Source organism: Acanthisitta chloris, unplaced genomic scaffold (genome assembly GCF_000695815.1).
Source record: "Acanthisitta chloris isolate BGI_N310 unplaced genomic scaffold, ASM69581v1 scaffold13742, whole genome shotgun sequence".
NCBI classification, from domain to species: domain Eukaryota; kingdom Metazoa; phylum Chordata; class Aves; order Passeriformes; family Acanthisittidae; genus Acanthisitta; species Acanthisitta chloris.
The window spans coordinates 66,496-89,625 of NW_008661416.1; the positions used below are offsets into that span (position 1 = coordinate 66,496).

Genomic DNA, 23,130 nt, shown 5'->3' on the forward strand with positions numbered 1-23,130 from the left:
CTGGCAAGGAAGTTGGGGATGCATGGGAGATTGGGAGGAGACACAGCTGGAACAGGTGACCCAAACTGACCAAAGGGATATTCCACGCCATATGACATCATGCTCAGTATATAAAAAGTGGGAGGAAGAAGGAGGAAGGAGTGATGGTGTTTGTCTTCCCAAGGAACCGTTACGCGTGATGGTTCCTGCTCTCCTGGGGGTGCTGAACACCTCCTGTCTGTGGGAAGCAGTGAATTAATTCCTTGTTTTGCTTTGTTTGTGTGTGCAGCTTTTGCTTTCTCTATTAAACTGTCTTTATCTCAACCCATGAGTTTTTGTAGCTTTTACCCTTCTGATTCTCTTCCCCATCCCATTGGGCAGCTGTGTGTTTTTTGACTGCTGCCTGGGGTTAAACCATGACACCTTCACAAATCCTTACAGGAAACCCCTGAAATTATTTCGCTTGGCTCTCTAACTGAAATGAAATTCACAGAGCTCAGCTACTTTGGAACAGTTTAAATACAGATTTATCTAGGCTAATCCCTGTTTTAAGCCATTATGAGTAATGCTATTGGTGTTACCACAACTAATTGTCCTAATAAACATGAAGATGATATTAAGAAATTTGGGGTTCTGATTCTTCAGAAAAATTCATTGATAATTTTCCCTCCTGACTGAGTGAAAAACTAGTTCCTTAGTTATCACAGTGCTAATGAACTCTTGGAAACTTATTCCTCAATATTAGGTTGGACTTGATGATCTCAGAAGTCTTTTCCAGCCTTAATGATTCTGTGGTTCAGATTTTGTGTGTCCGAACTTGGACACATTTCTCTGTCTGTTAGCTGCTTCCTTTCTGAGTAGGCTCATATGAACCTTGAGTTCTCTTATTGTGTTGCTCTCAGCATTTAGCCCATCCCACCCAGAACAGGACTGACAGGCAGATTATTCCTATCTGCACACTCACAGCTCCTTTGCCTATCCTTGTGCTACATCCACAGCAACCACTAAGAGAATTCCAACACAAAGGCACTAGACTCAAGGATCTTTTCCTTGACTTCTTCCTTTAAGATACATTAATCTCTGACTTCCATAGTTCACTGTTACCCAGTACTGCATTCTGAAGGTCAATATTTGAGTTTGAGAGTCATACAGTAAGGAAAAAATATAAATATTTGCCTTTTAATTTAATTTTTCCCTTCCATAGTATATCTGCCATTTTGAATCAGCTGCTGGAGATAAATCAGCAATTAGAATATTAATATTAATGGAGCTCTTGCTTTTGCTTCCAGTAGTTTTCAGTCCCTAAAGACCTTTTGCCTTGGAAATAATTAATTATATTAGTGCTATTTTTGCTGTAGTTAAATGTCTCTACAAAACATGTGAAAAAAAAGTACCCAGGACTAAATGAAATAATTAGATTTTCAGGCCCTTGAAAATGTTTCTCTGCCCACAAATATATACACACTATGGGGAATTATTTGTTTCACACAACTGGTTCTGTCCCTTTGCAAAGGGGATGGTTGAGTGTTATTTCAGCTGATTTCTGCAAACATCAAGGCTAAGTGCAATGTACTTCAATACGATACCTAGAGTGGATATAATGAATCTGAAAAAAATATTTTTAAAAAAATAACTTTTTGGAAAACATTAAAGTTTAAGAGGTAAATAGGAAAACATGACTGTTACAGAGGCATCAAGTAGCTTATGCAAAACTAATGAGCATATAATCCAATTTTGCAGCTTCTTCCTTTTCAATGAAGGGTTGAAGGAAAACAAATAAGAAAGCAGAGTCATTAAAGACACTGAGGCAAATTAATTTCTGTAAGCCACAAACTACAAAGGAAGCATGTTCTAGGTGAACTTGGCTTGCCCCTTTTCCTTTAAAGGTAAGCTAAACTAAAAGGAAATGGGTGTGAAATTGTAATAAAGAGCTTCAAAAAAAAAACCAAAAAGATAGGGAGTTTGTAGCCCTGATTTGATGTATCTTAATGTGTTTGCAATGAGAAGTATAACCTGAGATTGCCCAAACTCTCACACTGTGCACACACAGCACCTGAGGGTTTAGGGTGCTCTACGGCTGAAGTTTCTCAGGTGACACCTCAGGGTTGGGACACCTCAATTATACCAGAAATCAAGTGTCTCTGCAGACTCTAACTGATCTTCCATACCCAGTGAGTCCAGCAGGGCCAGGATTGAGGGAATACCCTGAACTCATGTGTCTGAAAGGCATCAGATGCACTAGGGATCTGAAGGGTTTTTGACTTCCCAGTGCCCCAAAACCACCATAGGCCAAATGGGAGATCTATAGATGCAGTCCAGAAATCCAGAAAACCTCATATTGATAGATTTTTTGATGGAAACCAGAGAAATGTCTGGAAAAAACCCCACACAACCATGGTGAGTCTGTTGGCGTGACTCTGGAAAGCCCTGAGATACTGAAATATTCTTGTTTTGCAGAGGGGACAGAAAACTACTGTGTCTCAATCCAATATTACATTATCATTTGATTTTCAATGATTTCCCTTGAGTTCTGCTCAGCTATTTAATGGGGTATGATCCTTGAAAATGTATGATCCAACCTCTCTCTATTTTCTGGTAACATTACTGATTCAACCTGATTTACCCATTCTCAGTTCTGTATTTTCAATTGTGGATGTAATCCAATATTCAGCTAAATTTAATACATTAATTTCATGAAGAGATCTTATCTCTCCTAATCACTTATGAGTTTTGAATTAACAGTGTGAAAGACAACCAGTAAACTGAGCCAACCAGCTGCCATTACTTCCTAGCTGGGCTTGGAAATTTAAATAACAGGTGCTTTACATTTTAATAAAATGTGATGTTAAACTGAGAAAATGCTTCTTCAAACAATCTTTATCTAAAGTAGTGTTGCAGATTGCAGCATTTTCAAGCTATATCATATGCATTTATATCAACAAATGCAAGGTTACTAGAAACAGAAGAATAGAAAAAACCCTATTTTTCTAAGAAAAGGATGTTTCAATCTGTAACATAATCCTTACTAAAAGGCACTGAGGAATGATGTTTTCAAAAAACAATATGAGTATTTATAAGTGGGACAGCTAACAGAATTCTGGAGTGGGAGGAATATATTTATAATGTACATTTCCATGAAAGGCAGAGAAATTAGTTTGCCTTCATTATTTGCATTCAGATCCTAAAGGCCATTAATATACTGATTCCATCAGCTTTTAATTTGGTAATTTGTCTAGAATTATATGGTCCTCATGAAATTGTCTTCAGATTCATTCCTATTTAGTCATGGAATTTAATGTACAGAGAAAGAGGAGTAAGACCTCAGGGTATGTAATAGCCAATATTTCATACCAGAAGATATTTTAGCTGTTAGTATCACAGGAAAATAGGTTTGTTCTTTATGTGTTCTGTTTGTGGATGAGCAGGAGGCTGAATTCATTGTGTCAGTGCTGTGCAAACAGTGCATCACTGACACAAAACTGATAGGAAGGAGATAGGTCAGCAGCAACACCTACTACAGACAACTGTATTAAACTACAGTTTATGTGCAGCCTTATCAATGAAAACTTCCAGATACCTAAGAGAAAAAATTGGAAGAAGGCATGGCAAGACCAGAATCATAAGAGTTTTATAATTTAAGACAATTCAGTACTGCCTTTTGAACAAAAAACTCAACATAATTAGCATTTCTCACTGCCTCTGTCCCTGGCAGGCTGTCCACAACCAGCAGCTCCCTTGGAATGAACACCAATGGCTCTGATGAGTATTTCCAGTCCACAAACCACGCCGAGCAGACCTTCCGCAAGATGGAAAACTACCTGCAGCAGAAGCAGCTCTGTGATGTGCTGCTCATAGCTGGGGACCAAAAGATTCCAGCTCACAGGTATGTTTCCCAGGATTGTTTACATGGCCTCAGAGCCTGAAATTTCCAAATCCTGCCTCAAATTATACCGATCCTAGTTAGTTATGAATGAACCTCAGCTAGCGTGGGATAAAATTATGCGATCAACGTTTCATTTCTATTATTCTAAAGAGAATGAAATTCAACTGAGAACCACTGACATTGTACATTTTCCCTTCTTGATGCTGCAAAACTACAGCGAGATCAGTAAAGAAAATATGCCCAAAGCAGCACACTGGGAGAAAATTAGATTACTAATTACTCTTTTAACTTTATTGCTCACTGCTATAAGATTTGAGTCCTACACTAAATACAATATTTCTATTGCACACACTCTTTATAATGTAATAATACTGAATTTTATGCTTGCTAGGGAGATTAGGAAGTCATTTGCTGTTCTAAAATGCTCTTATTTCCAGGCTGGTTCTCAGTGCAGTGTCTGATTACTTTGCTGCAATGTTTACTAATGATGTTCGTGAAGCAAAGCAAGAGGAGATCAAGATGGAAGGAGTAGACCCTGAGGCGCTGAAAGCTTTGGTGCGTTACGCCTACACAGGTAACTGTCTCCCTTACTGCTTGTATTCCCTAGCTTTTGGCAATGAAGGTCTTGCTATATAAACTCATGTATGTTTTTATGAATTCAGATATGAATGTTCATAGAATCACAGGGTGATTTGTGTTGAGAGGGACCTTAAAGACCATTTAGCTCCAACCCCCTGCCATAGGCCATGACACCTTCCACTCGACCAGGTTACTCAGAGTCCAGTTTTGGGAAAGACTTTTCTCTAATCACACCTTTCTTTTTGTTTTACCTTTCTTCTATCCCCAGCTAAATCAGATGTAACACTGTTAAACTTCCAATGAAAATGTTACAATTACTGTATTCAAAATCCACCAAATTCTCTAAGTTTGTTAAAACATATCATACGAGTTGGAAAAGACCTCGAAGATCATCAAGTCCAACCATTAACCTGTCACTGCTGTAAACCCTAAACCAGATCCTCCAGTGCCACATCCAGACACCTCTGAAACACCTCCAGGGATGGTGACTCCACCACCTCCCTGGGCAATATCCCAGGGCCTCAACACCACAACAGGGAAAACATTTCTCCTCACATCCAATCTGACTCTGCCCTGGCTCAGCTCAAGGCCATTCCCTCTATCCTCTCCCTGCAGCCCTGGCAGGACACACATCCCTCACCTCTCTCCAGCCCTGGCAGGGAGTTGGATAGGTCACCCCTGAGCCACCTCTTGTTTAAAGATTCCTTCAGCTAGAAAGAAAAATGAATTTGTGAACCACAGGAAACTTCAAAGAAAAACTGGGGAGTGAAAAACATCCAAATAATGAAAATGCAAGGGAAATAACTTAAAACCTTATACTTTTTCCTATATGGAATTCCCACAGGTATCCTAGAGTTAAAGGAAGACACTATAGAGAGTTTGTTGGCTGCAGCCTGCCTTCTCCAGCTATCCCAGGTTATTGAGGTGTGCTGCAACTTCCTCATGAAGCAGCTCCATCCTTCCAACTGCCTGGGGATCCGCTCCTTTGGGGATGCTCAGGGCTGCATGGAGCTCCTGAAGGTGGCACACACTTACACTATGGTAAGGTGAAGAAGCTGATAGATTTGCACTATAATTAGATAAAGAAATATTCGGTTCTATAGTTTCCCATTTCGAGGTTTTGCCTTGTAAGAAGACGTAATTACTGAACTTCAACGTGCAGTTTGAGTGGTTCCTATTTCTGCCAGAAGATGTAACAAGGCATTAACATGGCTAATGTCTAGAGGCAAACAGCAGTGGCCCATTCTTGGGGTTTTGGTTCCACACAAAGCAAATTCTAAAGCTGATTTTAAGGTGACACACACAGAAAAAAAGAGTCAAAATAAAGAATGTATTGGAAAGATTTGGAATGCTAAAAAGTAGCACATCCCTGGCTGGAACATAATCCTCCCCTGGCTCAAAGCAAGAAATGAATATTCAGAGCGTGGGAAACAGAGAAGCAAGATAGCTGTTGTGAAACCAAATCGAGGGATAAATATTCAGGGCAACAAGATGTGCTATCACAGCTTTAAACACAAAAAGAATAGCAACAGCTACAGCTAAATAGATATAAAAAGAACCACTTGTTAGGAGACACACGGCAGCCTCATGCTTGAAATATTAGTGTAGTGTGTCAAAACCAGTTTAGAGGCTTCATAATGCTGAGAGCACTCCAGCAAGAGACTGCACATGTCCACATGCTGAAATAAGTGAGAGTGGCATGTGGGGATTGAGGGCACTGGTTGTGCTCCTTCCTGTCAGAGTAATGAATGATTTGTTCAGCAGCAATCTACATTCTTTATACTTTCATGTTTGAAAAAGGGCAGTTAAGATAGAGGTTCACTCAGCCTCTATATAACAGTGTTGTCCTTGCTGCTCTACACCTTTTGGTACTCAGCCAAAATCAGGAACTTTTCCCCTCTACTGTTGCTGTTTTTCTCCAAGGATCCCTAGTACATGGGTGTCAGCTTTAAGCACTTAAAATTCATGGTTCAGATTTCTGCAGAACTGACATGAAATTATACAGTTAGATTTGCAATTTTATGACAATAAGAGATTTTTTTTGGCTGTATTTTTTTTCCTACCTATTTGAATCCTCTGGTCTTTCCCAGGAGTTAAAGCTCTACTATTTTTTGCAACTGTGTGTCACAGAAATGACAGTTGAGCCTTTCAGAACTGTCAGATATGAAGGATGATGAATCTATGACACTCAGAAGCACTGTGCATAAGCTTTATATTATTTTTCTTGAAAACAGCTCCTACCACCTCTAGAACCACCTCCTGTCCCTTGTGTGCAGCACAGACTGAGAACACTGCCTTGAAACAGCACCTTGTGTGTCATAAACCCACCCACCAAGTATGCAGCTACTGACAGCTTAGAGACTGAAAAGGAAATCTGCACCTCTGAAATAAACTTCGAGAAAATCTTCTTTCAAACCCTTGAAGTGATAGTACAAAAAACTTAGGGGAATAAGAGATCATAACGATGCATAAACACACAAGTGTTGTGGAAGAGGATAAATAAACCATTCTGGTTTGTTTCATGCCAGCCTCAACCACTTGAAAATATGTACCTTAGGGGAAAGGCTAGAAAGATGTACAGTAAATATAGAGACTGCTACATTTTCAGAAGATGGTGATAAACACCAGATCCATTCAATACAACCAGACACAATGCAGACCTTCCCCTTCAATCCCTTTGGTCATTGATGCAAAGTATTAACAGTTTCCTGCCTGGTATCTTTTCGTGCAGATAGAGCTCCTTCTGATAAACATCTGGTGCTATATTTGTAGCTAAAGGTGGACTGGCCTGGACTGGCCTTCCTGTCCCTATTCTCTGAATGTCACAAAATATTAAAGCAGGATGTGCATAACAGAGCAAAGTTGACATCTCCTTTAACCACTGATACTGCTGCATTTACATCCTTGGTACACTCAAAAAGAGTTATAGAAAGCAAAGAAACTACTGAAAACAAACAATGGAAATATCAGTTACTAAAATTTCTTTACTTGTCACATCTCAATTTGGTTCCTAAGGAAGATATATTAATTCCAGGTACAGAAATGGAAACTGTATTTCAAATGCAGACATGAGTACCTATATGAATTCCTTTGCAAGTAACTTAAAACCCCTGTATCTCCTCACAAAATGTCTTTTTCCCTTTGGAACTAGATAAATAAGCATACTTTACAGATGTTAATATCACTTCTAAGCCTCTTGTAACCCAAGTGTACAATATGTTATTTTTATGTTAAATATTTTTTTTGTAAAACTTTCGGGATTTAATGCATGTGGTCATTTCTGGAGCTGGTGGGTTTTATCATAACAAGATCTTTAAGACTGAGACTCCTTTGTTGGAACTTGCCCAAATATCTATTGCCCAAAAAAGTACTGTTAGAAAAGTGAGATCAATTTCCTTTGCTGTATTTTCTGCCACTAAGAGCAGAGTCATCCAGCCAACGGCTGGCACAGCTCCTTGCAAAAGGATTGGAAGGTTTCAATGGAATTGGCTCAGACCCTTTGGATCTGTAACAGAAGGGACACACAGGCTACGTGAATGCCCACTTGGCAATCTTAAAATGCACATTGTATCTTCACTGAGTATTTCTATTCAGCTGCAGTGTTAAGATCACACTGATGAATAAAACTGCCAGTGGCAAATCCCTAAGCCAGGACATACTGACAAGAAGCTTGACAAACACAACTGCAGCATGGTAGTGTGAAGATGAACACTATTCTTCAGTTCTGCAAAAATAAGGCAGGAAAAAGCAACCAAAATCTCCCTTAAATGATAAAAGAACATTCAGTGATCTTTAGAATACGTATTGCATTTTCCTATACTGTGGGACAGAACAGGAATGAAATATATGCAAAGCCTACATTAGCTAAGGAAAATCTATTTCTATGTGCAAAAATCATCAGTGCACTGAAATCTTCTTTTATTTTTAGGAACACTTCATAGAAGTAATAAAAAACCAGGAATTTCTTTTGCTCCCAGCTAATGAAATTGCAAAGCTCTTGTCTAGTGATGACATCAATGTGCCAGACGAAGAAGCAATATTCCAGGCACTAATGATGTGGGTGAGACATGACCTGCAGAACCGACAACGGGACCTGGGAATGCTCCTGTCCTACATTCGACTGCCCCTGCTCCCACCCCAGGTAGGAATACGAACAGGGAACTTAACTGCCAGCTGAAATGTTTATCTTGAGCACCTCAGGCACTGGAATATTGCCCAGGGAGGTGGTGGAGTCACCATCCCTGGAGGTGTTTCAGAGGTGTCTGGATGTGGCGCTGGAGGATCTGGTTTAGGGTTTACAGCAGTGACAGGTTAATGGTCGGACTTGATGATCTTAGAGGTCTCCTTCAACCTTGATGATTCTATGATTCAATAAGGACAGAGAGAATTCTGTAGAAAGGTTCTGGTTTTGGCTGGAGATTTCTGGTGTGTTTGCCCCCCCCCCTTTTTTAACTAGATTTATCTGTTATCTGTAAACACAGATAAAAAGAAATTCCACAGAGCCAGTGTAATTTCTAGGCTCTAAAACAATGCCAGTGTATTCCAGAAGCACAGTGTTGGGTGAGAATGGTAATAGTTGTCCTCTAATAACACAGTATCTTAGATATTTATTTAGTTTTACCAAACTGCAGGGCAGATAAGGTTTATCTGTCACAATGTATATTGTATCACAACGCTTATTTCTTTATCACCATGAAGTGCAGACAAACACAAAAGGGTTTAAATTATTGCTGACTCTTCTGAGCACTGACATTACTTGTCCCTTAGGACTGAAAGAGACACTACATTGATTAAGTTCCAGAGAAAGGTGACACTGTTGGATCTGTGTCACAGAAGAATCTTTGCATCTCATGAGAAATGCATGTAGGAACATCAAGGCTGTCAGGCAGGAAAATATAGGTACTTAATGAATCTTCAGCTGCAAATATTCTACTTTGGATAAACTATAAAAGACCTGTACACACTTCATTTTAAATGTCTAGCACTCTGTGTTAGATTTGCTTAAACTCACATCAAGAGGAGTTTTGCATTCAGAGGGTACAGAACTACATTTGTAATTTTAACCTTCCTTAAAGGTTAAAAGAAAGAGTTTGGGAAAAAATAAGCCAAGACATCATACTCAAAGACTTTTTCCCCCCACCTTCATATTTTTTTGCTGGCACTAAAGTAGAGTTTCCAGCAAAGCCCGAGAGAACTTGAGTGTTTGCAGCTACAAATACTAAAGCACATGAAATTAGATAGATTTAGATGCATATCAAGATCCTCACTTTTCATTTCTCAGTTACTAGCAGATCTAGAAAACAGCCCAATGTTTGCAGACGACCTAGAGTGTCAGAAGCTGCTCATGGAGGCTATGAAGTATCATCTGCTGCCAGAGAGACGATCCATGATGCAGAGCCCTCGAACCAAGCCCAGAAAATCTACTGTGGGTGCACTGTATGCTGTAGGAGGTATGGATGCCACAAAAGGTAAGACTGGAAGTAAAATATATTAATTGTCATGAATATGTGACAATTATTTAAATATTTCTCTTAGGAAAGCAGCAATTTAGGGATGAAAAAGAGGAAAAACAAATCACAAAACAATTCTGTGTCTTAGAAGTTCTTTCTTCTTGCAAGAATCATTCTAAAAGATATACATATCTGGAAATGAAGAATAAAGAAGTCTGATTCAGATGGTGATTTAAAAATACTGTTTTGTATGAATTTGTGCATATAGTTGACTTTACAAATCAGAAGAAGAACTTAGTATTCAAAATATTTCAAGATCTGTTTAATGTTGAACCCTGGGGTCTATTTTCTACAAAGTTAGAAGGCTGGAAAAACTTTTAAAAGTGAAAAAAAATAAACCCAAAAAGCATTCCTGAACTACAGAGAACTCTTAGCTAAAGCTTATCAAACCTTATTATAAAATTTCAGATAGAGAGGTTTGTATTTTTCATGAGTCCAACAATATGTGCAGCTTTTTATTTTTTCAGGACTTCATACACAGGTTGGTTCTTTTTCAGGTTTGTGGTTGAATGTTAAATATTATAAATGTATTCCAGTCTTTATTATTTGATTTTCACAACTGCAATCAGGTTACAGCTTTGCACATTGCACTACTCTATTTAGAAGGCAGAATATTAAATCATTTTCTACAGGAACCTTAACTTCAAACCCACAGCTTGGAGCCACAGAACTATAATTAGTTTAAAGTCTAGCAACTTGCTGAACAGTATTACTTTTAGCTGTGTGAGTTCACTTTTAATAGAATCACGAAGAAGCTAATCCATTTCATGGTTTGCAAAGAGCTGCTGACGACTGGTTTTCCCCACATGAGGATCTTGCAGAGCTACCTCCCTATCTCTGTGCAATCAAATAAAGTGTGAAATACACGTTCATCACCAGCACAACAGAAAAACACTCATCCCTAAGACAATTTAGCAAAATGAAGTCTAACTGCAGCAATTAGCGCAGATTCATTAGTGATACTGAGCATTTATGAATAAAACAACCATGAATTTAAGGGATCTTGAAACTAACCTCTACTGAAATAAGGAGAATGTTTCCTAATAGGTTTTTCTTAGTAAAGGTTATGCAAAAAAAAGGCTACTTCAGTTAACATCTACACTTCCTGTTGGTGCCTCTTTTACTTCTTACCTTGGAATAAAGCCAATTGTTTGAACTTTTGCCTTTTGATGGGGAAGAAGAACAACACTTCCGCTCCTCCCTGCTGTCCTCTACAGCTCTGAGTCAGACTTTGAGCCCAAGATAAAGGAAACAGCAGCTAGGAGACTAGGATGTACTGAAAGAACAGTGGAAGAACAGCTCTCACAGGGAGTAACTTCCACCTCTGGCAAGAATACACTTTCTGTGATAAAGGCAAACACCAGGTTTGGCGTCTCAGGCAACACCAGGTTTGGCTTTCTGCTTATCTCGGGTGGTACATGAAGTCAAACCTCAAATTCAAGCGATCAAAAGAAGATCAAAGAGCTACTTTTGGGCTGGAATATTGAAAAATGTGCATGTGCCTGAACTGCATTCACTTTTGAAACTTTCAAATCTTCCAGACTCTGTTAAAATTGCAGCCTACAGGGTATGTCTCAACACACTGGATACCTTAATGTATTTTTCCTGTTTTTTTAGTTAGTGTGTGAGAGATTTCCTTTGAAGTAAAGAACTTTGGGGCACTCGTACATTAGCATAGAATAAATGAGAAGGAATCAAAGTAAAGAGGAGCAAACAGACTACCAAGATGGAAAGAATAGACAAAGAAATCCAGCTGCTAAAAGGAAAAGGATGACAGGAAAGGGGAAAAAGTAGAATTCCTTTATTTCATTGCAGATGGAGCTGGTAGTTTCTTTCCCAGTCAATGCATGTGGAAAAGCATGTAGATGAGAGAAAGGACCACATGAGACAGGCTCTTATTTCCCTAAATTTCTGCACTACTGCAGGTGACCTCTGGCACATCTCTAAACCAAAATCTACCTTTCCTTTCAGCTTTATTGCATGGTTGGTTTGCTGTTGTAAATAATTCCTTAGCCACTAACTGCCTAGTGTTTTCTTCAAAATTCAACTTCTCTAGCCCCAAATTCCAGACAAGGGCCAGGAATTCAGCTCTGTTTTCCTCATCTGGCTGAGATGAGTTTGAGCTCCAGGGTGCACTGGATGTGCAACTGGCAATTGCCTCTCGTGCTTTGGATCTTACTCAGCCATCTCCTGGCTGGGCTAAATCAGCTCTCAGAGGAGCAATTATGGCTGTTGAGTGACTGACAGGAGCCAGTGCGTGGAGAAGTGTCAGTTTTGAATGGCAGAGCTAGTGCCTTGTGGAGAGTTTCAGTAAAAACATTATTAGAAGTTCAGTGACCTGAAAAAATTGAAAATACAGCTTATATATTACAGCAACCAAACAGCTACTGCAGAGCTGCTGCAAAGGGGAACCTCAGGGGAGCTCCCTGTGGGAACCACATGTGTACTCACACACAACTCACTCTGCTGCCTGACTCCAGCAGAAGAGGGAAAATATCAAGACTATTTCTGAGGATGCATGCCCAATCCCTGAGACAGACAAATGGATTGACATCGCTAATGGCTTAGGCACAAAACCAGTTAAAGAGCAGATTGTTGTGAGGCACCATATTCATAAGGAATATTAAAAAACCTCCAAACCAACCCTCAAACCCACTGCCCTAATGGTATTTAAATGAGTAGTAGATTTAAATTTTCAGTGCTAAAAACATTGCTGTCATTTAATTCTGCATCTTCTTGCCCCCAGGATATTCTCACAGATTTGACAATCATATATCATATCCTTTTAGGAAGAAATTTTTCCCTGTGAGGGTGGTGAGACACCGGCACAGGTTGCCCAGGGAGGTTGTAGATATTCCAACCCTGGCAGTGTTCACAGCCAGGTTGGCTGAGCCTTGAGCAACCTGCTCTGGTGGGAGGTGTCCCTGCCCAGGGCAGGGGGTGGGGCTGGATCATCTCTAAGCTCCATCCCAACCCCTTAACATTCTATGGTTTTATGATATATACATGCAATTAATCAGCTTTCTCATTAGGTTCATGTTTTCATAAGTCCTCAGGGAGCCTCTATAAAAACCTCACACAGAATTTCAATATTTTACAATTTAATCCCATTTTCTGTGACACCAACTACTGATTGCTGGGCACTGCTCACCTCATGGCTATTTCATAATACTTTTCTTTTTAACAGGTACCACTACAATTGAGAAATATGACCTCAGGACTAACAGCTGGATACAAATAGGTACCATGAATGGCAGACGACTGCAATTTGGAGTTGCAGTGATTGACAACAAACTCTATATTGTGGGAGGAAGAGATGGGCTGAAAACTTCTAACATTGTTGAATGTTTCAACCCCATCACCAAAGCTTGGACTATTATGCCTCCCATGTCAACCCACAGACATGGCCTAGGTAAGAGGTTCTCTTCCTTTGCAAATGCCATAAAACATGTAGGAATGAATTTTGATTGACACAGACACTGCTGCTACAACTTTGAAAGCATTTAAGAACATGCAGCAATATTTATAGAAGATATTTTTCAAAGACAGAGTTGCCTATTGCCAGAATTTTATGACAGTGATATTAATCAGTATTTATCTGACTGGCACTGGTGTTCCAGGGTTAATTTTGCAATAGTGAAAATACTCAACTCTTCATATGATTTAATGGTCAAGAGGTGCATTTACAATACAACAAAATCTGATTTGAATGATTTTTTTTTAAAATTATGATTTAAGTCAAGCCCATAGGTACCAAACACCTCTGTAATTCAAATCAGGGCACTACCCACACTGTAGAAAACATTCCAGTATGGAAATGAGTACAACTTCACCAGTTTTAATGTTGTAATTACAAGAAGTTTTACAGAGCTCTGCCATGGCTTAGTATCTATGGGGCTTTTCTGCACAATAATCCTTAATATTATTCACAGTGAAGGAATAATATGAATATGAAATACAGAATTTCTTTCTGGAACTATAAAAATTAAGGCTAAGTTTACACTTGAGGAGACTGTTAATGGAGGGAATATGATGATTCCAGAAGGATTTATATATCACAGCCCTTAGGAAAATCTGCCTTCTCTTAAGTTTGCAGGAACAGGTATTGCTTGAAATCATTGGTAAGGTCAAATTACATGGAATATTTTTTATGAATAATAGAGAGAGACTGATCCAGAACTATTTGGTAAACCCTTGTGACCTGTATCACCTTCTCCACTGCTTGGTGGAGAAGGTGCAGTGTAAGATTCTTACCAGCTAGTCCACAACATTTATAAACCCAAATACTAGTAGGTAGGCAAGAGAAAGAAGATAAAAAGAATTCAATAATTTCCATAGAAGTCCTTATAATTACCAAGTGCGGGGACATAATTCTACCCAACAAGTAGGTCACAGAGGTAAATCTGAGTGCCCAAAGTTAGGCTTCTATCTGTGCATCAACCTGGTTTGCAAAGCTGCCTTACACTTACAGCTCCTATTAGCTTCAGTGTGATTCTGTGGAGAGTTGGAGCTTTTGAAAAAATCAGGCCATGTATATTTAGGCCTGAAAAGACAGATTTAGAAAACTTTTAAGCAGGCAGATTCAAACATTTTGCCTTACCTAACAAAGGCAGCAAACAGCAGCAGGAGCTCCCCAAAGGGGAGGCACCAAAGCCCTTCTTTCAGGAGAAGCACAATGGCACAGGATATGTCCACACAGAGCTTTGTAGAGACAGCCAAGTTCAATCTCCTTTGCCTGAAGGACAGCAGATACAAGCCAGCTCTTATCCAAAGTGTGTTCCCTCACAGGCATTAAAATGTTATGGTACTTTAGCTGGTGAGGACAGCCAGCTCCCCACCCACTCAGGCTTCATCCTGGCAGGACTACAGAGCTTCAGCCAGCTCAGAATTAGGATAGGTCATTGGTTTGGGCAGATTTTTCATTGCCTGCCTCAAATTTTGCCTTTCTTTGAATGAATAACATCCTTTCTCATTTAGGGGCTCAAATTTGTTACAGAACAAGGTCAACCGAAGTGAAAGAGATAAAAGCCCAAGAAGAGAACATCAGCACTAAAGCAGCTTTCCTCTAATCTTTTGGCAAAAGATAATGGCTATTTAGAAGAACACTGGATGTGAAATATTCTGTTTATCTTTGTTTATTCCGCCAAATGACAGGGAAGCTTTTTTGATAGTTTCATACCAGCTGAAATTGCTTATCTGCAGACAGGGAATTAAAGTACAAAGTGAATACACTATTGGTCAGCGAAACGATGAGACAGTGTAATTTGTCCCTAATTCTATCTTTCAAGGAGTAGCAATGCTTGAAGGGCCAATGTATGCAGTTGGTGGCCACGATGGCTGGAGTTACCTGAACACTGTGGAGCGATGGGACCCCCAGGCGCGGCAGTGGAATTACGTCGCCAGCATGTCAACCCCCAGGAGCACCGTTGGGGTTGCAGCATTAAATAGCAAGTATGTCAACAGGAAAACCTCTCTTTGGTCTCTCATTTGCTTCCTTCCTCAGAAATGCAGTTTCTTAAAGGTTGTTTTCAATCTTATAGTAATTAATGACCTCAGGAAAACAAAAAGAAAATGATAATGCACAGAAATTAGAAAGGGAAGATTTTCCTTTGCTGCGTGGTAAATTGATTTCAAACTTGCAGTCATGTTTAAAACATTTTATCCCTTTTAAGTTACAGCGATGTGAAAATGTTATTACATGCATAGCAGAATTTTACCTAGGATATAACTTATGGGGATATAGAATCAGCTACTTTCAAAAATATTCCAAGTTTATGTTGACACTTTGAAATCAGTGTTGAAAGAATGTGCAGGGAAACAAAGTTATTGTTCTGTCATACAAATTCACAGTCAAGGATAATTTTTAAAATGTTAAAGGAATATGGTGTGTTCGATAGAAAGAAGACAAGTTCATCAATTAGGTATGGACTAAAGGACTTTCTCTAAGTCTTACCCAATGCAGATTTGTTCTGCCCTCCATCTATTGCTTAAATACACTAAAATTGTGCTAATGCATTTCAACATTCTCCTAAGATTCCAAAGCTACTCAAGCACTTGTACATGGGAACAGATACATGTATGAAACTTCTGTGTAACCTGGAGTGAGCAGTGTCACACTTTGTGGTATGTCCCTATTTGAATGTAGTTGTATTTCAGCATGAGGAAGAACAGCTCCCAGGTCAATGCCTAACAAAATCCTGTTTTCCTTCAGCAGCAGCACAGTCTGCTGCTGAAAATACCAAAGCCTTGGAAAATGCCCCAGGTTTTGTTGAATAATATGGCTTGAGCCAACCTTCCTTATTTAAATCTGTGGGAAGCTCTTAGCAATGACAGTTTGAAGGGACCACAGTTACAGGCTGACAATTGCATTTACCTTGAATCTTTATCACTGTCTTCTCTGATCACTTTGTAATTTCCAGAGAAAGAGAAGGATGAAGAGCAGAAACAAAGATGACAGCGAAGAGATATTTGCAAATGCAAAACTTCTGCACGTACAAGTCAGGGTTTGCATTCAAACATGGCATGATTGAAACTCATGTCCATAGGGAGGCAGATGTACCTCCCCAAGTCCCTGTTGTACCTCAGAGGAAATGTTCTCAGCAGAAACTCCACCAGAAACTCTGTTGGTACCTTCCACAGCAACATGCAGGAAACCACTTTGTCAGAGAGGAAATCCAGCCCGATCCTGACTCTGTTCTCAATCATTGCTGATACAAGTTGTCTCCAGGCTTACATCACGTCTGTTAGTCTAGTGATGTAATTTCTGGCATACCAGGAGATCAAATGTCCATCACTCAGTGCTGCCGCTGTCGTCTAAGCAAGCAGAATGCTTGTCCTTTTCCTGTTTCCCTAAGCCACACCATATTTTTTTCTATTCAACCCCACCAGAAAAGACTTTACGTTTCTATAGAGCCACAATTTTGGGCCAATAAATGATCCACTGCAAACATCAGTCAATAATGCTATATTTGTTCTTTTCCTTAGAAAATGGGAAGCACTGCCAGGTTCGTAGACATGTTATGGAAAACAAAAAACCTCAACCAATGTGTTTGTATATCCAGTGATTTCCTCTCCCTGTGAAAGCTGTGTAAACAGGCAGTCTGTATCTAATGGCACATTGTGAAAAGAAAACAAATCACAGCCTCAAGTTTCGTATGGATCAGGCAACAAACTGCACAACCAAACCCAATTTTATCAACTGAACAAACATTAGGAGAGAGAGATGGGAATTTTGTATTGTTCTAACAGTGGTCAAGAATCTTCGAGTTAAATTATGCATCAGAGTGGTCTAAAATGTTTTCCCGTCAGTGGAATAAAAGAGACATTTCTGAGGGAAAAGTCAAGTGATCTGGTTTAGGTGACTTACTCTGGGCAAGTCCACATATTCCCTAGGTCTCTGATTAGTTGCCCTAAGTAAATTCAATTTCATGGCAGAAAATAATAACCAGGGTTTGAAAGGGAGTGGAACAACCAGCACATTCAACATCTGAACACATCTGCCATTACATCCTAGCATATTCCAGCAGGACCCAAGTGAGCTTGAAACACAAAAGAAATTCAGGCTTTGCAAAATTCATTGACAAAAACCCACAGCCCTCCCATGTTTCCTAATGTGGATTTCCACAGTTTATTCTTACATGTTGCCCCAACATCAGCTGTTTACATCTCCAGCTGTTTGTGCCTTTGGGCTGAACCGACAGGATGACAGACCTGTATGACACCTTCTGTCCAGCAGAGTTGTTTCAATATAAACTTTGAGAAAGACATAGTTAATATATTTTGATATATGTTTTGATATCTATTCATGCTATTAAAGTTCTTTTATATATTAACAGCAGAGGAAAAATGCTTAATGCAATACTTAAAGTCAAATACTCCATAAGCCTTTCCCAGGGAATACTACACATAGATTTCAAACATATGTAGTATCTTTCAATTCAGTTCCTTCTCTAGTTCACATTTAAGGAACCTGACATGCATTTTTAAGCTTAATTTTCATATGTGACTGCTTAAACATTTACACTACAAATGAAGGATATAACTTAACTTCATATAGAATGGAAAAACCTTTGTGCAAAGAAAGTTCCAGGACAAAGCTGTTGGACAGCGAATAATGGGCATAATGACAATTTTCAGGTGGTCTCAAAGAAGTTAGCCAAATAAAATTCCTGTTAAAATGAGAGACTGAAGACTGAAAGTGTTTGTCTTGTTGTGGGTGACTATTCCAGGCTGTATGCTGTTGGTGGGAGAGATGGGAGCTCCTGCTTAAAATCAATGGAATGTTTTGATCCGCACACAAACAAGTGGAGTCTATGTGCCTCCATGTCCAAGAGAAGAGGTGGAGTTGGTGTTGCAACATACAATGGGTTTTTATATGCTGTGGGAGGTCATGATGCACCTGCTTCCAACCACTGCTCCCGACTTTCCGACTGTGTAGAGAGGTAAGGGAGGTTTTCCTTACGTTTTACATTCCAGGAAGGAAATATAGACTAATTTATAGCAGCAAAGGAAATATTTTCCAAGTTGGAATGTTATGTTTGCAAAACATATTCTGCTTTTAAAAAAAGAACATTTTGAGTAGAATAACTCATATCCAATACTCCTGTGATAACAAAACAAACCCCAAAGCAAACTCCTCCTAACTTCTCCTTCTTGAGCTAACCAAAAGCAAGGTAAAGGCAACTTAAGCAGTAAGACAAATTCAACAAGTGACCTTTCTATTTCTCCAGTGCCACACCCCAGGTTTAGACTACTTGTGCCATATATTGTAGGAATTACATCATTCTTAGTTATTTCTTCCTCCAATAATTTGGGTGATATTGACTATAAATTTAGAAATATAATAAATATGACAGACACAAGCAAGTAGTGCTTACACAGGCATTACCTGATGGAGGAGACTGATGAGAAAGGTTCTTATGAAAATGCAAATTATGGGCATTTCTTTTTGAGAAACATTTTGTGTTAAGTGTTGCTTTGCCACCTTGGTGGCACAATGTAGGAAGACAGGAGAACACTTGAGCCCTGGATGAGGAGGGAACAGGATGAGTGGGGGTAACTCCTTTGGCTCTCCAATGAGCTGTGGGTATCCCCTGACACTCCTGTGTCATCTGGGGACAAGAAAGGAAAACTGAGCAAGTATTCCACCCCCTGTAATGCCTAACAATGGCTAACTTTAGTTCTCAGTTAGATGGTGTAAAGCAGGAACTACCCTGGAATTCACTTCAATTTAGATTGGAAGTTCACTGAGCAGATCAGCACTAAAATCAGCATCGATGTAAGATACTGCCATGCATTTTGTGTGACAGACTGAGATCCACTGCATGAGATATTTGACTTCCATCAGAGTGAAATTTTCTGAAAACATCAGTTCTGACAGAGAAAACCAAAATCTTTGTGGAGGAAGAAAGAAGGATATATTTAAGTTAACTTTGCTGAGTCAACCGATGGCGATGGAACTGTTCCCTCAGGCCCCATTTACGTTTAAAACACATTGCTTGTTTAATCTGATAGAAATGGAGAGACTGCAACCAGAAAGGGGAAACATGGACATTTTCCATGTGCTTGAAGACCCCTCTAGTGGCCGAATTAAATACTGAATCACATTCCTCAAAATCCTACTAGTTCCTGGTGCAAACCAAACAGCAATACAGGAAAATATAAGCAAATATTAGTAATTTCAATTCAAAATATGCTTTTATAATGCAGTTTTCTAAATGTCATCATCAAACACCCTAGGTACGATCCAAAAACAGATGCTTGGACCACAGTGGCCCCTCTGAGTGTGCCTCGAGATGCTGTTGGGATTTGCCCTCTGGGGGACAGGCTATATGCTGTGGGAGGCTACGATGGCCACACGTATCTGGATACTGTGGAGTCCTACGATGCTCAGAATAACGAGTGGACAGAGGTAATGGGAAGAATCACCAGAGAAATCATAGGAATAATTCTGTCCAAATAATGGACAAAACTATGTTGCAAAATCAGCACTGGTTTGAGACAAATGCCATCTCAGGATATAGGAACACTGTAGCTGGACTGGAAGAAAATATCAGTTCCCTCTCCTGTGAAGTAACTAAAGTTTCTCAGACTAAGGGGTGAAGGCAGTGTATGGGCAAGTGAACCAGGATGCACAGATGATTTGGGGCTTTAAGTGCATAAATTCACTGTTTATCAGCAATGATCTTTTCTGGAGGCATTTCCAAACTTTCATATTCACAACCATTGAGACCAACAGGAAATACCTAAATCTGTCAAGATTCTTTTGTGACCACACACTCCGAGGTTTCCCTGTACCAAGGAATGTTTAGGTTAGACAATAGGAAGAATTTCTTCACAGAAAAGGAGATTAGACACTGGAATGCACTGCCCAGGGAGGTGGTGGAGTCACCATCCCTGGAGGTGTTTAAGGAGACTGAACATGACACTTAGTGCCATGACCTAGCTGATGTAGTGGTGCTAGGTCACAGGTTGGACTTGATGATCTCAGAGGTCTTTCCAAACCTGATTTATTCTGTATTTCCATGATTCGGAGCAGATGATATGAAGGTCTTTTACACAAGTTAAAAGCAACACCACCAGCCTATACTCTGGTAACTCTCAGTGGCTGCTGAATTTTGCAAAAAAGCCCAAACTGCCTTTCTAGACCCCTAGTTAAATCTATTTTTTTTTTAGCATTACATCAGTTTGAATAAACAAATTTCTTTTCTATTCATCAGAAAGTAACTTCTGTCTTATCCACAAGATAGGACTAGAAGCATTGTCTTTGGCCAACGCTCTCAGGCACATGGTATGGTTCTCAGGGTTGTCCTGTGCAAGGCTAAGAATTGGGCTCGGTGATCCTTGTGGGTCCCTTCCAGCTCTGACTATTGTGTGATTCTGAGACCACTAAAAATGTTTTCTCCATTTTATTCTCCTTTTTTTTCCCCCTTTTCATTTATAGGAAGTTCCTGTCAACATTGGGAGGGCTGGAGCATGTGTTGTTGTTGTGAAGTTACCCTGAGGACTATAAATATCAGGAAACTCAACAGAGTGGAGTTTCAGAAGACAAGGAACATTTCCAAAAAGCAGTACAGACTACACATATGTCAGTAGCTCTCCATCATAGAGAATACTCATCTCTGAGCCATCACACTATTACAGCACAAAACTGTCTTCCTGCATTACAAAGATCAGACAATTTTGCATAAGTGAATTGTTTTACTCTGCCTAATACATAAAATACAGTAATATATTTAACTGGTTCAGGTTTGTTACAAAAGTGTATCTGTTATTTATAAAATGCAGTAGTAAAGTGAGAAACAGGTGTATAAGATTTCTCTTTTCCTTTCTCTGTTGGCAGAATGTTAATGTTCATGAAAAGAACTTTTATATTTTAAGTAAGTAAATGAAAATGACTAAGAAATCCCTTCAACAGAGAACTGCACAGAAGGAAATATTTGCTTGTAAATATCACTGGCAACAGAATATTCTCTGCAGAAGCGACTTTATTTCTGCAGTCAGAAATGAAACTACTAGAATGACTTTAAAATCAAATCAGAGAGCAGAGATTTGGTTGTTAGTTAACACCCAGCACTGCTACACTACTGTGACAGAATTGCCATTTTTAGCAGTATATTGAACTGAAAAATGCAAGTAAAGATCCAGTAGGGCTAAGGTACCTTTATGCTATGAAGTATGTGCCAACAGAAAGAAATCTCTTCTGTCAAAACACAATGCTAATATCATTTACACTCATTTTCACAGTGCATAGAATGTGATATTTTAATGCTGATGTGTGTCAGGTTATTCATGGAGTTGTCTTTGCCCACTAACCATCTGTCAGTATGTGTTGGACTAATTGGAGTATTCTTGGGATAATAACCTTGCATTCAATTTTAAAACAATCATATAATTACATTCCTTGAATATAAGTTACAAAATGAAATGTTTATATCATATTGATATGACAATCTTTGACCTCAGCTGAAGATTCCCAGCTTGCTCTCATGTACAGTAGAAAGATAGTAAGGAAAAAACCACATCCACTGTGTAATGTTATAGACCATTTATATAAACATGTTTCTGGTTTATCTGAAATTAGGGGAATGCTAAGAATCAAGACTAAAGAGGAAAAGAATCACCTGAAAACAGCACATAATATTCCACCTGCATGATGTATTTCTTTTTGTGTGCCAATTTCTACTGAAGAATTTGATTTGTTTCACATTCGTTTCATTTTTTTTATAATTTCAAAATGTATTTTAGGAAAAAAAAGAATGTATGTAAGATACTCTATGCTGTAAAGCACAATATTTGGACAGTATCCAGTCTAGTGTTTGTCATGTTGTTGTTTTGTCAGTATCAGAAAATTCAGGACAGAGATGTAAAGTCTCTGCAGGTGTAGACTAACTTTCCTGATAGAATACTGTGTTCTCAGAATTCAGCAATATGCTATTTTAAAACATTTATAGTCTGAAGCCTATTGAATGCCTCTAAAGATGAAATCTCATAAGCATATTTATAAAAGGAAGAACATTTTTAACTTTAAAAATCAATTATGTTTCTATAGAGCATGCTACAGTCAAATAAACTTTACTTTCTCTGCTAAGAAAATTGAGCCTCTACTGTAACAGCTTTGGGAGTTTATTTTACATCCTTCAATGAAAGAAAGCACAGAAGTATCAATCTGATTTTCTACTCTGAAACAACAAAAGCTCCACAAAAAGCCATAATCAACCTAAACCAACATGAAGAGACAAACAAATGGGGATCAAACCCTAAACCAACTGGTGAGTCATGGGTTGGAGAATTCACATCAGAGGATGAAGATATTTTAATTTCCTACCAAATAAATAATCTGAGCAAACACAGGGGCCCAAGCACCAAGCTTGACCATGAATCTGCAGGGTAAGACATTTGAGATTGTGAGGTGGATGTTAAGTTTCTATCTCTATCTATCCCTACCCTATAGGGGACCTCTCTGACCACCTGCCTAAGACATCTTTTTGCAGTAAATGCTAAATTTTAAACATGAAAAAACCAAAAATAATAACTATCCCCCTCATTTTCCCCTATTTATTTCCTATTTTTCCATCCTTAGTGGCAGGTTAATGGTTGGATTCAATGATCTTAGAGGTCTCCTCCAACCTTGATGATTCTATGATCCTTCTTAGGTCATGCCACTGCCATGTGCACTCT

General features: G+C 39.1%; 1 protein-coding gene across 1 annotated transcript in view; it reads left to right on the forward strand.

Moving 5' to 3' along the window:
- Positions 1–20,953, forward strand: part of KLHL4 (kelch-like family member 4) — a 41,933-nt gene extending 20,980 nt beyond the window's left edge. Inside the window, 10 exon segments of the mRNA XM_009070229.1 lie at positions 3,692–3,862; positions 4,300–4,436; positions 5,286–5,482; positions 8,370–8,582; positions 9,723–9,909; positions 13,139–13,363; positions 15,240–15,402; positions 18,180–18,392; positions 19,690–19,861; positions 20,894–20,953. Coding sequence (XP_009068477.1) covers positions 3,692–3,862; positions 4,300–4,436; positions 5,286–5,482; positions 8,370–8,582; positions 9,723–9,909; positions 13,139–13,363; positions 15,240–15,402; positions 18,180–18,392; positions 19,690–19,861; positions 20,894–20,953 — 1,738 coding nt within the window.
- The last annotated feature ends 2,177 nt before the right edge of the window (positions 20,954–23,130 follow it).